The 12,734-nt window shown below is 42.8% G+C and overlaps 1 protein-coding gene and 1 long non-coding RNA gene across 4 annotated transcripts in view; both read left to right on the top strand.

Annotated features, from left to right (window-relative positions):
• Positions 1-2,811, top strand: part of LOC120981013 (vascular endothelial growth factor A-like) — an 89,860-nt gene extending 87,049 nt beyond the window's left edge. For all 3 annotated transcript variants that reach the window (XM_040410462.1, XM_040410459.1, XM_040410460.1), the window contains 2 exons: positions 1,255-1,377; positions 2,401-2,811. In XM_040410462.1, the coding sequence (XP_040266396.1) occupies positions 1,255-1,377; positions 2,401-2,422 (145 nt within the window). In that variant the 3' untranslated portion in view covers positions 2,423-2,811. The remainder of the gene's footprint in view (positions 1-1,254; positions 1,378-2,400) is intronic.
• Positions 2,812-4,908: 2,097 nt separating this feature from the next.
• On the top strand, positions 4,909-9,083 carry LOC120981014. The gene is made up of 2 exons (XR_005774603.1): positions 4,909-7,756; positions 8,074-9,083. It is a non-coding gene; the product is annotated as an uncharacterized LOC120981014 (long non-coding RNA).
• Positions 9,084-12,734: the final 3,651 nt, after the last annotated feature.

The following is a 12,734-nucleotide window of genomic DNA, read 5'->3' as shown; positions in this document are numbered from 1 at the left end:
CCCACAGTACTTGTAATGTCCCCCACATAGTGCCTCCAGGACTTGTAATGGGGAGTTTGCCCCCACACACACATCTTAGATTCCTCACTTTTTCCCAGTAGTGCCCCAGTACTTATAATAATAATAGTGCCTCCAGTATTTGTAATGCCCCCCCAAATTATATATATATATATATATATATATATATATATATATATATATATATATATATATATATAATTCCCCCAGTATTTGTAATACCACCCACACAATGCACCCAGTATTTTTAATGCCCCCCACATATTGCCACAGTACTTGTAATGCCCCCCACATATTGCCACAGTACTTGTAATGCCCCCCACATAGTGCATCCAGTGCTTGCAATGTCTCCCTCAGTGTTCTTGTACTCGTAATGCCTCCGACATAGTGCTCCCAGTGCTTTAAATGCTCTCCCCACACACATAGTGCCCCCAGTACTTGTACTTGTAATGCCCCCACATAGTGCCCCCAGTACTAACTTCTCACAAAGTGAATTAGAAAAAAAAACACCTGACTCTCTGCAGCCATTAATGATGCAGGCCATAGGCCTCTTCTAGCCTCCAGCCTGTGTTGCTGGCTTCTCGGCTTAGGTGGTCACATTAAAGTCAGTCCACATGCTGTCTGCATCTTGGTGCAGGCACGCAATGATGTTATCGCGCCACCTGAGACCTGGCACAGGTGGCCGAGATGTCATTGATGGAACACAAATATACATAGATCCTCCACAACTGTATGAACTATAGGATGGATGGGAAGGGTGAACCATTGGTTGAACCACTTTCATATGTTGATATGAGCAGGTAAAAAGTATAAACTCCAATACATATCTTGATTCTCTTGTTAAATCATCAGTGTTAGACCTCATGCACACGACCGTTCCGTTTTTAGAGGTCCGCAAACCTCGGATCCGCAAAAAACTATTTGCGTAACAGAACAGACGGCCCATTGAAGAAATGCCTATTCTTGTCCGCAAAATGGCCAAGAATAGGACATGTTATATTTTTTTTACGGGGCCACGGAACGGAGCAAAGGATGCGGACAGCACACGGAGTGCTGTCCTCATCTTTTGCGGCCCCATTGAAGTGAATTGGTCCTCACCTGAGCCACCAAAACTGCAGCTCGGATGCAGACCCGAACTATGGTCGTGTGCATGAGGCCTTAGGTTAAGATACATCAAAACTGTATCTGATGTATGTCAAGACATAATTTACTAAAGATATGTACTGTTGCTCTCAGGTCTACATGTCCACCATGCGGCCGACGAAGAACTTTAAATCCTAAAAACTGCAAATGTGTCTGTGACTTTAATGAAAAACGGTGTATCCAACGAGGACTTACACTTAATAAAGAGCGTTGCAGGTAAACATGACCAAGTTTTCTGTGTGCCCCTCCCTGCACAGATATCTAGAGAAACTACGATAAGTATGTGCTGAAGCATCATCGCCCAGGATGGAGTATCACTCAAATGAATTTTTTTCTGACAAAATGTCTGTATACACTTATCTTGAATATTAAACCTGAAAGAGGTTGTCCTATTGTGACAATACCTTGATCACCAATTGTACCTCTGCTGTGACACCAGCAATCAGCTGTAATCTCTGGGTGGCCCTGGCATCAAGTCCTCTCCAGCACCACAAGAGAGGAAATGATGGCATGCTATCCAGTTGGACTTGCTGTGTTCTTCAGAACAAGACTCTCTTTGTAGTTATTAATATAGACCACAAATTAGGGGGTTGATTTTATTAGCTTACACTGTACATATGGGGCACATTTGCACACAGGATATTTGAACTGAAAATAATTTCCATTCATCTAAGTGGAGATGTTTTGGCGACAAGCATGTGGATTTTTGCAAGCCTTATTCACAATATTTGAACAGTCGCAAAAAGTTCTGCAACAATCTGCTGTGTGTAAATTCATCTATTGGTTGGTTAAAAATGGGTTTCCTAAACCAGACAGATCCATAAAACAAGATGTGGCATAAGAAATTAAAATGGGGTAGTCCCATCTCACACATTTATGGCATATCTACAGGATATGCCATAAATGATCGTAAATGTGGATCCTACCTCTTGGACCCACACCCCTTTCTCAAGACTGGGGGCCATCTCGTGGCTGCTGTGGAAGAGTGGCTACACATGCTTGGATCTTTCCATTTACTGATATCTTTTCTGGTTGCTTTCTGAGCTCCCACAGAAGTGAATGGAGAGAGTTTGCTACCTTCCATTCACAACAGCCACGAGACAGGGGCCGGAAAATATGCTATTAATGTGTGAGATGGGAATAACCCTTTAATAAAAGTCAAAAGGATATAACGTTATAAGATCAGTTGAAGTTATACAGGTGTTGCTTAATGTTCTTTCTTTACTTTTCTTCTGGCAGGTGTGAAAAGCCAAGAAGCTGACAGTCACCGGGGCAAACACAACAGTTACAGGTTCAATGGTTTACTGTGCAAAGCCAGATCCTGTGTCAGTGCTTGACACCTTGCTAGTAAAGATAGCGGCTGGAGAATATCACCCACTGAATATCATGGCTACAGTTCTGGCAGCCTCCTTCATGATACATGTACAGTTCGACTGGTGTACTACTTGGTTGATGTATAAAAGGTGGACTTGCTGAATAGTGACCTCAGGATTTGCACACAAAAGCAAAGGCAATGCATTACATTCAGATGACAGCCTGTCAAATAAATCTACCATGATGTATTTTACAATAATGTTGATAAGACAACCATTCAATGGGTTGTCCGGGTTCAGAGCTGAACCTGGACATATCCCCATTTTCACCCAGGCAGCCCCCCTGACTTGAGCATCGGAGCAGTTCATGTTCCGATGCTCTCCTTTGCCCTGTGCTGAATCGTGCAGGGCAAAGGCATTTTGTGGAGTTCCGGTGATGTACCGGGCTCTCCTTAGGGCTGCAAGGCGGAGGCTTCCGCCCAACAGTGAGCCCGGAGACGTCACCGGCATTGACGGGCGGGCTTTAGCGCTGCCCTAGCCTGTAAAACGGCTAGCGCAGCGCTAAAGTCCAGCCATCAGAGCAGGTGACGTCACCGAACACACAATTGGGTGAAGCCATTGCCCAGCAGTGTGTTGTAGTAAATAAAAGAGCCCTTGCCCTGTGCGATCCTGCACAGGGGAAGGGAGAGCATCGGAGCATGAACTGCTCCGATGCTCAAGTCAGGGGGACTGCTTTGGTGAAATTATGTGTATGTCTGGGTTCCGCTCTGAACCCAGACAACCCCTTTAACAATTGTGAGAACATGACTGTGCCTAATTGCTGTACTGCGTAACATTACCCAAACACAACGTACCTAAAAGTGTCTGTCTAGGAGCAAATGGGAATGGCTGCCAGCTTGTGCCATGAAGCTGTGACCTCAGGGGCGTGACTATAATTTATACAACCCCATAGCAAAATAAGATGTGGCCTCACCATGTAGTGTAAGAAAATTAAGCAGTATAAATAGCAATAATTAAAGATACAGTATGTATAATAGCACCATATAGAAGAAAATCCACATTATTGCAAAAAGCCAGCATATTGTTATTCTCCACAAAAAGATAAACTATTCATGTTTTAACAAACTGTAATATTTAAGTGGCTAGATCTGTAAACTGATTTGCATTTCCATCACAGTGTTCTGATTTTACAAAGCTGCAATTTGTTAGAAAGTGTCAGTGTAGCTAGCCCTTAAAGAGGATCTGTTGCCACAAAATGCAGTACAATCTGCAAGCAGCATCATATAGAGCAGGAGGTGGTGGGCAGATTGAGGTATAGTCTCAGTAAAACATTTAAAGAGGACCTTTCACTAGAATAAAACATCTAAACTAAGTATACAGACATGGAGAGCGGCGCCCAGGGATCTCCCTGCACTTACTGTTATCCCTGGGCGCCGCTCCGTTCTCCCGTTATAGCCTCCGGTATCTTCATAGTTAGGCTCCACCCAGGGGAACCTGCCGGCGTCTCATTCTTCCATGCTGTAGCGCTGGCCAATCGCAGCGCTCAGCTCATAGCCTGAGAGAAAAAAAAGCCTCTCAGGCTATGAGCTGAGCGCTGCGATTGGCCAGTGCTACAGCATGGGAGAATGAGACGCCGGCAGGTTCCCCTGGGTGGAGCCTAACATATGAAGATACCGGAGGCGATAACGGGAGAACGGAGCGGCGCCCAGGGATAACAGTAAGTGCAGGGAGATCCCTGGGCGCCGCTCTCCATGTCTGTATAGTTTAGATGTTTTATTCTAGTGAAAGGTCCTCTTTAACACTCTGCTCTTTCTGACTTCAGTTGTATATGGGGAGGTGTTATCAGTAATTGATAACATTCTCTATGTAAGTGTATATACAGAAATAGCAGTCAGTCACTCACATCTGCTTAGCACCTCTTGTTCTACATCTTCAGTGGCTGGGTTTGGGGTGACCCTAAGACAACACTGGGTCACTCGGACACCATTGAGATGTCACCACATGTTGCTACTCTCTGGAAGAGATGGTAAGGCATGGTGAACCCCAATGGGAAATAAGTCCAGAGTCAGGTGCTTCTTCACTGGGAGAACTTAAGTGCAAACAATATAGGCAAGGCACTGAGCTTGCTTCTCCAGTTTCCTCCAGAGCCGAAAAAAAGGTTCATGCTGAAGAAAGGCCTGAGCTAGCTGTCCCTCTCTCTCTGAAGGCTGGTACCTGGCCAAAGGCTGGAGGCCCAGGGTCTGTGGCTCAGTTGTCCTGCTGGTTCCCTGGTCATTGGGCTGGTAACCCAGGGTCTGTGGCTCAGCATCCCCATCGTAGCGTCTTCTTCTGATCACTCATACAGTCTAGCAGAATGTCTTCTACTAAGCACTGGTCCCTGTCTGCAGACAACTAAGCACTCTGACTGCTCTTTTTATTTGCAGTTTCTAGCTGAACTAGAATTTTCTAGGGGTGGAGTGGAGAAGCACAGCCTAAACAGAAACATTGTTACAATTGCTGTCTATTATAGAGATTCAATGCAAGTATATGGGAATAAGCAGCTTTTCCAGACATAAACAAGTTTTCAGACAGAAACAACAGAGCTAAACCAGACAGTCAGAAGGTCAGTCTGTCTGTTTTGTTCCCTCTAAAACTATGCATATTTAGAAAATTATAAAGTCTCTCAGTATTAGCTGGCTGTACAGTGCAAATATACTGTAGTTTAATAACAGTGTAAATTAATAAGATATATTACAAGAAACATATAAATGCAGTTCGACAATATGAAACAGTATAAGTGACCACAACAGCATAAATAACAATGCAATACAGTAGGGAGTTGAGGGCTTGATGGTTGATGCATAGTAGCAAAAATGGCTCCAGGGCTCTACATAACATGTTGCCAGCAGATTGCACTGCATTTCATGGTAACAGGTTCTCTAAAATGAGTATAACACAGTAGCAGGCAGATAGCTCTGTGCTCTGATACATTGTAACACATTGCAGTTCTGTAAATTAAGTATTGGGTCAGAATGTGTTTACTGCCTCTGAATCTACAAGAATGTTTCTATTCAGTAACAGGAAGTACAAAAAGTAATGCAGCCCTTCATTATACAAATATATCAGCATATGATATATTTGACAGTTTACATGTAGAATTAATACACATGCATAATCTTCTGATAGATACTGATCCTGAGTACAGTTTGTATTATTATAATGATTATGCTGGTGGCTATTAGAAACAGTCAACAAGCTCTGTTGTCAGACACACCAAGGACAACTTAGCTCCTACAATGCATCTAGACAGGTTGTTTGTCTTTCATCAGATTACTGCATAGTGTCTGGTGAGAAATTCTAAAGGCAAATCTGCAGATCTGACGGCAAATCTGGGAAGACATCAAGCCAAGGAATGGATCTAAAGAATTCTAAATGTGACTTACTGTGAATGTAGATTAATTCTATAGGTTAACTGTTAAATGGTGTTAATAAGTGGACTTACCCTTCATTCTTTTTTACATGGGACAGCTTCTTTACAGTAAAGTAGAATATGTTTTATATGGATGTTTTGCCTAGATCTAATGGTCTGTTAAGGTTGTCTATTAGATCTATGGGAGTCCAATTGCTCTGGGACCCCCACTGTTTACGAGAATAGGGGCCCAATACCCCTATTTGAATATAGCAGCTGGTTGAGCATGTCCACTGCTTCTCCATTGATGTCTACAGGACTGCTGAAAATAGACCAGCGGCTATCTCCGACAGTCCCATAGAATGAATGGAGTGCCAGTGCGCATGCTCAACCAGCCTTTCATTTTGGGGGTATGGGCCCCCTTTCTTGTGAGAGGTGGTTGTCCCAATGATGAGACCCACAGTGATCATACATGTATCACCTTTCTTGTGGAAACATAATTAATGTTTTTCATAGGGCAGCTGCTCCGTCATCAATTTTTCCTGCACATTGATGCTCCCTGCAGAACTACAACATTGCCTCATTCACTTGGTCATACTGTTATGGCATAGTGATCTTCGTGTTATACCATAATATTATTAGATGGAAATACCCCTATGACAACTATCCAGGAAATTCAACCCAACTGTCCATTAAACCCCTTTAGGCCGAAAATATCAGCAGGGATCATTCATAAGAGCTTTTCAGAGCTCCATATTCAATTTCAAATTTGGAACTTGATTACAGACTGAACTGTAATCTAAGATGCCTTGTGTATACTCACACATAGAAAAAGTCCATTCAGATGAAACTCATTTTCTGCAACACTCTGGCACATGTGAATATAACTACAGAATAAAACATTAAGAAGGGTTTTTGTATTTCTTTTAGTTGAGATCCAGTCGAATTTTGGGTAAAAAAAATAATAGAATAGATATAAAACATGGGTCTCACAAACACTAATGAGAAAGCCCAAAGGTGGAATATTGCTTAAACATTAAACAGCCCCTGCCAGCAGGATCATCCCTATTAAACTAGGAGTACTGCCTGGTGGAGTAGATCCTGCTGATTAAAATGATAGCTGTCTTGCGTAAATCCTGAGAAATAAGACTTTGCATAAAGGATAAAAAAAAAATGTTTTGGGAATGACTCAACCAATTTTCAAAAGACATGTATCAATTCAGTTAACAGGATCAACCCTACCAGGCAATATTCCTGGTTTAATAGGGTTGATCCAGCAGACCGGAGCTCTCTAAGGTGCACATAAATATTTAGATTGCTGTCAGCCAAACTGGATTTCCCTATTCTTCCTGCCATACACATGCACTCTTGGCTCGTCGCTTGTATGTGTTTTCAATGCGTAGAGGGGTATAAGTTGCTACTGGACTCATTGGGCAGCGGCTTATCTCCTGTGAATGGAATAGTCATGTTGAAATAAGTCATGCTCAATCATTATTTCTAGCAGTGGAGAATTGGGACACCTCCATACACATTGGACAGCTGGTCAGGAGTCAGCCGACTGTCCTCCTTATGTTGAGTCTTTCTGAGGCATTTACTAATCCAGGCTAAAACGTGCACAATAAATGTTCCTGTGTGCAGCGGCTGTGGGCTGGGTTCATTCAAAGAAATTATCACATCCTACCAAAAAATGCCTTGTGTGTAAATGAATTTCATTATCCTAACCTTACTTTTATGTCTCTAGTAAAATACACAACACTGTACAACTATTTTTTTATTTTATTATTATTGACCTTGTGCAGTTTTTAAACACGATTTGAGCCAATTAACTTAATGTCGAAGTTTGGACTTTTGCTAACGAGCGTTCTCATGAACCATCGTTAGCGATCACTCTGCAGTGTAAGGCCTCATGCACACGACCGTGCTGTTTTTTGCGGTCCGCAAAAAACGGAAGGCGCCCGTGTTGCCTTCCGCAATTTGCGGAATGGAATGGGCGCCGGCAATATAAATACCTATTCTTGTCCGCAAAGCGCGGACAAGAATAGGACATGTTATATTTTTTTAGCGGGGCCGCGGAACGGAGCCACGGATGCGTACAGCACACGGAGTGCTGTCCGCATCTTTTTTGTGGCCCCATTGAAATGAATGGGTCCGCATCCGAGCCGCCAAAACGGCGGCTCAGATGCGGACCCAAACAACGGTCGTGTGCATGAGGCCTAATACTGCTGCCGACTGCCCGATGAACGAGCAAACACTCATTCATCGGACAGTTCTGATTTTTTAAGCATGCATAAAAATCAGTGCTTGTTGGCAGCAGATCCTTTTGTCTAATAGCGATCTGTGGCCAGCAAACCACTAGACAGAATGGGGATGAGCAATCGCTCCTCTCCATGCTGTGGGGGAGATTGCTGCATGTAATAGCTGTGGTCTCCTCCGCTAGCTAGCAAGCTATTGCTGGAAGAAACTCTTCCCTCCCGACTATCGCTTGCTGATCTGCCTGCCTAATACAGGCTTTGGGGTATGACCACACGGTCTGGTCGTGGTTGTGATGTGACTGCACTGCGGTCAAGTACTGCAGTGGGCTATAACTAAGCTAATGAAGACCGCACTCAGTCTGCATTGTTAATAGCAGTGTGGTATTGAAGTTGCAGCATGGCCATTAACAATTCAGACTAAACAGTGCGATCTTCATTAGTCTAAAGGGAGTCTGTCACCAACTTCAGTCAAGTCAAACTGTTAATACCACATTGCAGGTCACACACAGATAACACATGGTACCTTTTTTGCCACTTCTGTTCCAAAAACAAAATTGAAACTATATGCAAATGGGGTTTGCCAAATTCCCAGGCCCCAAGCAGTTACTCGGTGAAACCTCTCCTCTATCGCAGATACCCATTGTGGGCAGTGGCACCGTTCAACCTAATGTGCATGCGCCGCTTACTGGAAATGTGCTGGCTGCTTGTACAAAAGAGAGGCCAGTAAGCGGCGCACACACATTAGGTTGAACAATGCCGCTGCCCACAGTGGGTATCGTGTGGAGCATGCATGGGCTGGTGCTGGTGTTCACAGGCACACACTGAAGATAGGTACTGGGCAGGATAACTGAGACAGAGGGGAGGAGTTTTTTCCGAGTAACACCGGGGGCCAGGGCAACTGGAGCAGAAAACACCACCCCTGGGCAGAAAAAAGTTCCAGAACACAGAAGGGGTGGCACTGCTTTCTTTCCCTTTCTTCAAAAAAACTGGATCTCTAAGACTGGGTTCTCTCTACCACTCGTGCAGTGCTTCTGCCTCTAAGTCTTTCAAATGTGCAACAAAGAAGAAACAACTAGGCGGCACTCACCAAAAAGTGGTGAGTTAGTTAGTGACCTGAGGGAGCGCTAAGGCGTGAAACGGCCGTCGCCACAAGCTACTTTCCTGCGCTGTTTGTTTGTTCGCCCCATGCCTGTATCAATGAATGTTTATGGCATCTGGAATAAAGAACATCCTAGTTGTTTGTTCTTTGTTGCACCACCTCTGGGCACCTGCAAAATTTGCATATGGTTTAAACTTTGTTTTTGGAATATAGCAGCCACAGAAGTGGCGAAAAGAGGTACCATGTGTTATCTGTGTAACATAGTAACATAGTACATAAGGCCGAAAAAAGACATTTGTCCATCCAGTTCGGCCTGTTATCCTGCAAGTTGATCCAGAGGAAGGCAAAAAACCCTGTGAGGTAGAAGCCAATTTTCTCCACTTTAGGGGAATAAAAAATTTCTTCCCGACTCCAATCAGAATAACTCCCTGGATCAACGACCCCTCTCTAGTAGCTATAGCCTGTAATATTATTAAGCTCTAGAAACACATCCAGGCCCCTCTTGAATTCCTTTATTGCACTCACCATCACCACCTCCTCAGGCAGAGAGTTCCATAGTCTCACTGCTCTTACCGTAAAGAATCCTCTTCTATGTTTGTGTACAAACCTTCTTTCCTCCAGACGCAGAGGATGTCCCCTCGTCACAGTCACAGTCCTGGGGATAAATAGCTGATGGGATAGATCTCTGTACTGACCCCTGATATATTTATACATATTAATTAGATCTCCCCTCAGTCGTCTTTTTTCTAAAGTGAATAACCCTAATTTTGATAATCTTTCAGGGTACTGTAGTTGCCCCATTCCAGTTATTACTTTAGTTGCCCTCCTCTGAACCCTCTCTAGCTCTGCTATGTCTGCCTTGTTTACAGGAGCCCAGAACTGTACACAGTACTCCATGTGTGGTCTGACTAGCGATTTGTAAAGTGGTAGGACTATGTTCATATCACGGGAATCTATGCCCCTTTTGATGCAACCCATTATCTTGTTGGCCTTGGCAGCAGCTGCCTGACACTGGTTTTTGCTGTTTAGTTTGCTGTTTATTAAAATTCCTAGATCCTTTTCCATGTCAGTGTTACCCAGTGTTTTATCATTTAGTATGTACGGGTGACTTGCATTTTTCCTTCCCATGTGCATAACCTTACATTTATCAGTGTTAAACCTCATCTGCCACTTATCTGCCCAAGCCTCCAATCTATCCAGATCCCTCTGTAGTAGTATACTGTCCTCTTCAGTGTAAATTACTTTACACAGTTTAGTGTCATCTGCGAAAATTGATACTTTACTATGCAAGCCTTCTACAAGATCATTAATAAATATATTGAAGAGAATAGGGCCCAATACTGACCCCTGAGGTACCCCACTAGTGACAGTGACCCAATCTGAATGTGTACCGTTAATAACCACCCTCTGTTTTCTATCACTCAGCCAGTTACTTACCCACATACAGATGTTTTCTCCCAGTCCGAGCATTCTCATTTTATATACTAACCTTTTATGCGGTAAAGTGTCAAATGCTTTGGAGAAGTCCAGATATACGACATCCATTGATTCGCCGCTGTCAAGTCTAGAACTTACCTCCTCATAGAAACTGATTAAATTAGTTTGGCATGACCAACTATGTGGTATTAACAGTTTGAAATGACTGAAGCTGGTGACAGACTCCATTTAATTAGGCTACGATTACACAACAGTGAAAAAAACATCCGTATTTGACAGGTTTTTTTCACTGATGCCTTTCTGAGAAGTGGCCATTAAAAACAGTCCCCTCCAATTGTATGGGGGCTGTTGGTCCATGTAAATGTACAAAATAGAACGTTCAATTTTTTTGACGTCCATTATTCACTGGCCGTCAAAAAAAATGGCTGCGTGAATAACCCCATGGACTACCATTGTTCTTAGAATGAATGTGTGATGGCCGTTAAAAAAAGTGGCCACCATGCATCTGTTTTTTACTGTTGTGTGAACGTAACCTTAGAGCCTGCTGTGGCCCGTACATGAAGTACTCGACTGCAGCATACAGTACAGACCAAAAGTTTGGACACACCTTCTCATTCAAAGAGTTTTCTTTATTTTCATGACTATGAAGGCATCAAAACTATGAATTAACACATGTGAAATTATATACATAACAAACAAGTGTGAAACAACTGAAAATATGTCATATTCTAGGTTCTTCAAAGTAGCCACCTTTTGCTTTGATTACTGCTTTGCACACTCTTGGCATTCTCTTGATGAGCTTGGCCCTTTTGCCTTCACTCTGCGGTCCAGCTCACCCCAAACCATCTCGATTGGGTTCAGGTCCGGTGACTGTGGAGGCCAGGTCATCTGGCGCAGCACCCCATCACTCTCCTTCATGGTCAAATAGCCCTTACTTTCAAAGTTTTCCCAATTTTTCGGCTGACTGACTGACCTTCATTTATTAAAGTAATGATGGCCACTTGTTTTTCTTTACTTAGCTGCTTTTTTCTTGCCATAATACAAATTCTAACAGTCTATTCAGTAGAACTATCAGCTGTGTATCCACCTGACTTCTCCTCAACGCCACTGATGGTCCCAACCCCATTTATAAGGCAAGAAATCCCACTTATCAAACCTGACAGGGCACACCTGTGAAGTGAAAACCATTTCAGGGGACTACCTCTTGAAGCTCATCAAGAGAATGCCAAGAGTGTGCAAAGCAGTAATCAAAGCAAAAGGTGGCTACTTTGAAGAACCTAGAATATTACATATTTTCAGTTGTTTCACACTTGTTTGTTATGTATATAATTCCACATGTGTTAATTCATAGTTTTTGATGCCTTCAGTGTGAATCTACAATTTTCATAGTCATGAAAATAAAGAAAACTCTTTGAATGAGAAGGTGTGTCCAAACTTTTGGTCTGTACTGCAGCTGCACCGCAACCGCCACACGACCGCACAATGGGGTCGTTCCCTTATGTTAGAAAGTCAGCCCTCTAAATAATTGCTTGTTATTCTGTGTGTAGTATGTATGCCCTCTAAGGAGATGCTAACAAACACTAATAAAGACTATATTTATTGATCATTCCTCATGTATTAATGTATTTATCTTGTACTTTGTGGTACTGCACAGTTAACAAATTCGCATGTATTTATATAATCATTTATCAATATACAATGTTTTCAAATGATGACGTATTTTGTGTTTACTTTCATTAGTAATTAAGGCTTGTTAGGGCACATTAGATAAATGTTGGGTGAACCTACTGACCGATCAGGCTACATTCACAGGATTTTGAAAAATGGCCAAATTGAAGTCTATGGGGCTATTCACTGGGCCTGGGAAAAACGGCCGTCAACAAATAGTGCCTATTTCGGCTATTTTCATAAACTGCCGACCTCCATTCAATTTAAGGAAGCCATTTTCAACAGTCTTTTAGAAATCGCCCATTAAAAAATTAGTTGTTAAAAATGGACACAGTCATGTGAATGTAGCCTAATTTGCATGAGGGCTTTCTGAGTCTACTACATAATGCCACTCTATTACAAGATGTCGTGCTATT

This window comes from Bufo bufo, chromosome 10 (genome assembly GCF_905171765.1).
Source record: "Bufo bufo chromosome 10, aBufBuf1.1, whole genome shotgun sequence".
In the NCBI taxonomy this organism is placed as follows: Eukaryota; Metazoa; Chordata; class Amphibia; order Anura; family Bufonidae; genus Bufo; species Bufo bufo.
The sequence above is the reverse complement of the archived record's forward strand: the minus strand, read 5'-3'. Positions and strand labels throughout refer to the sequence as shown.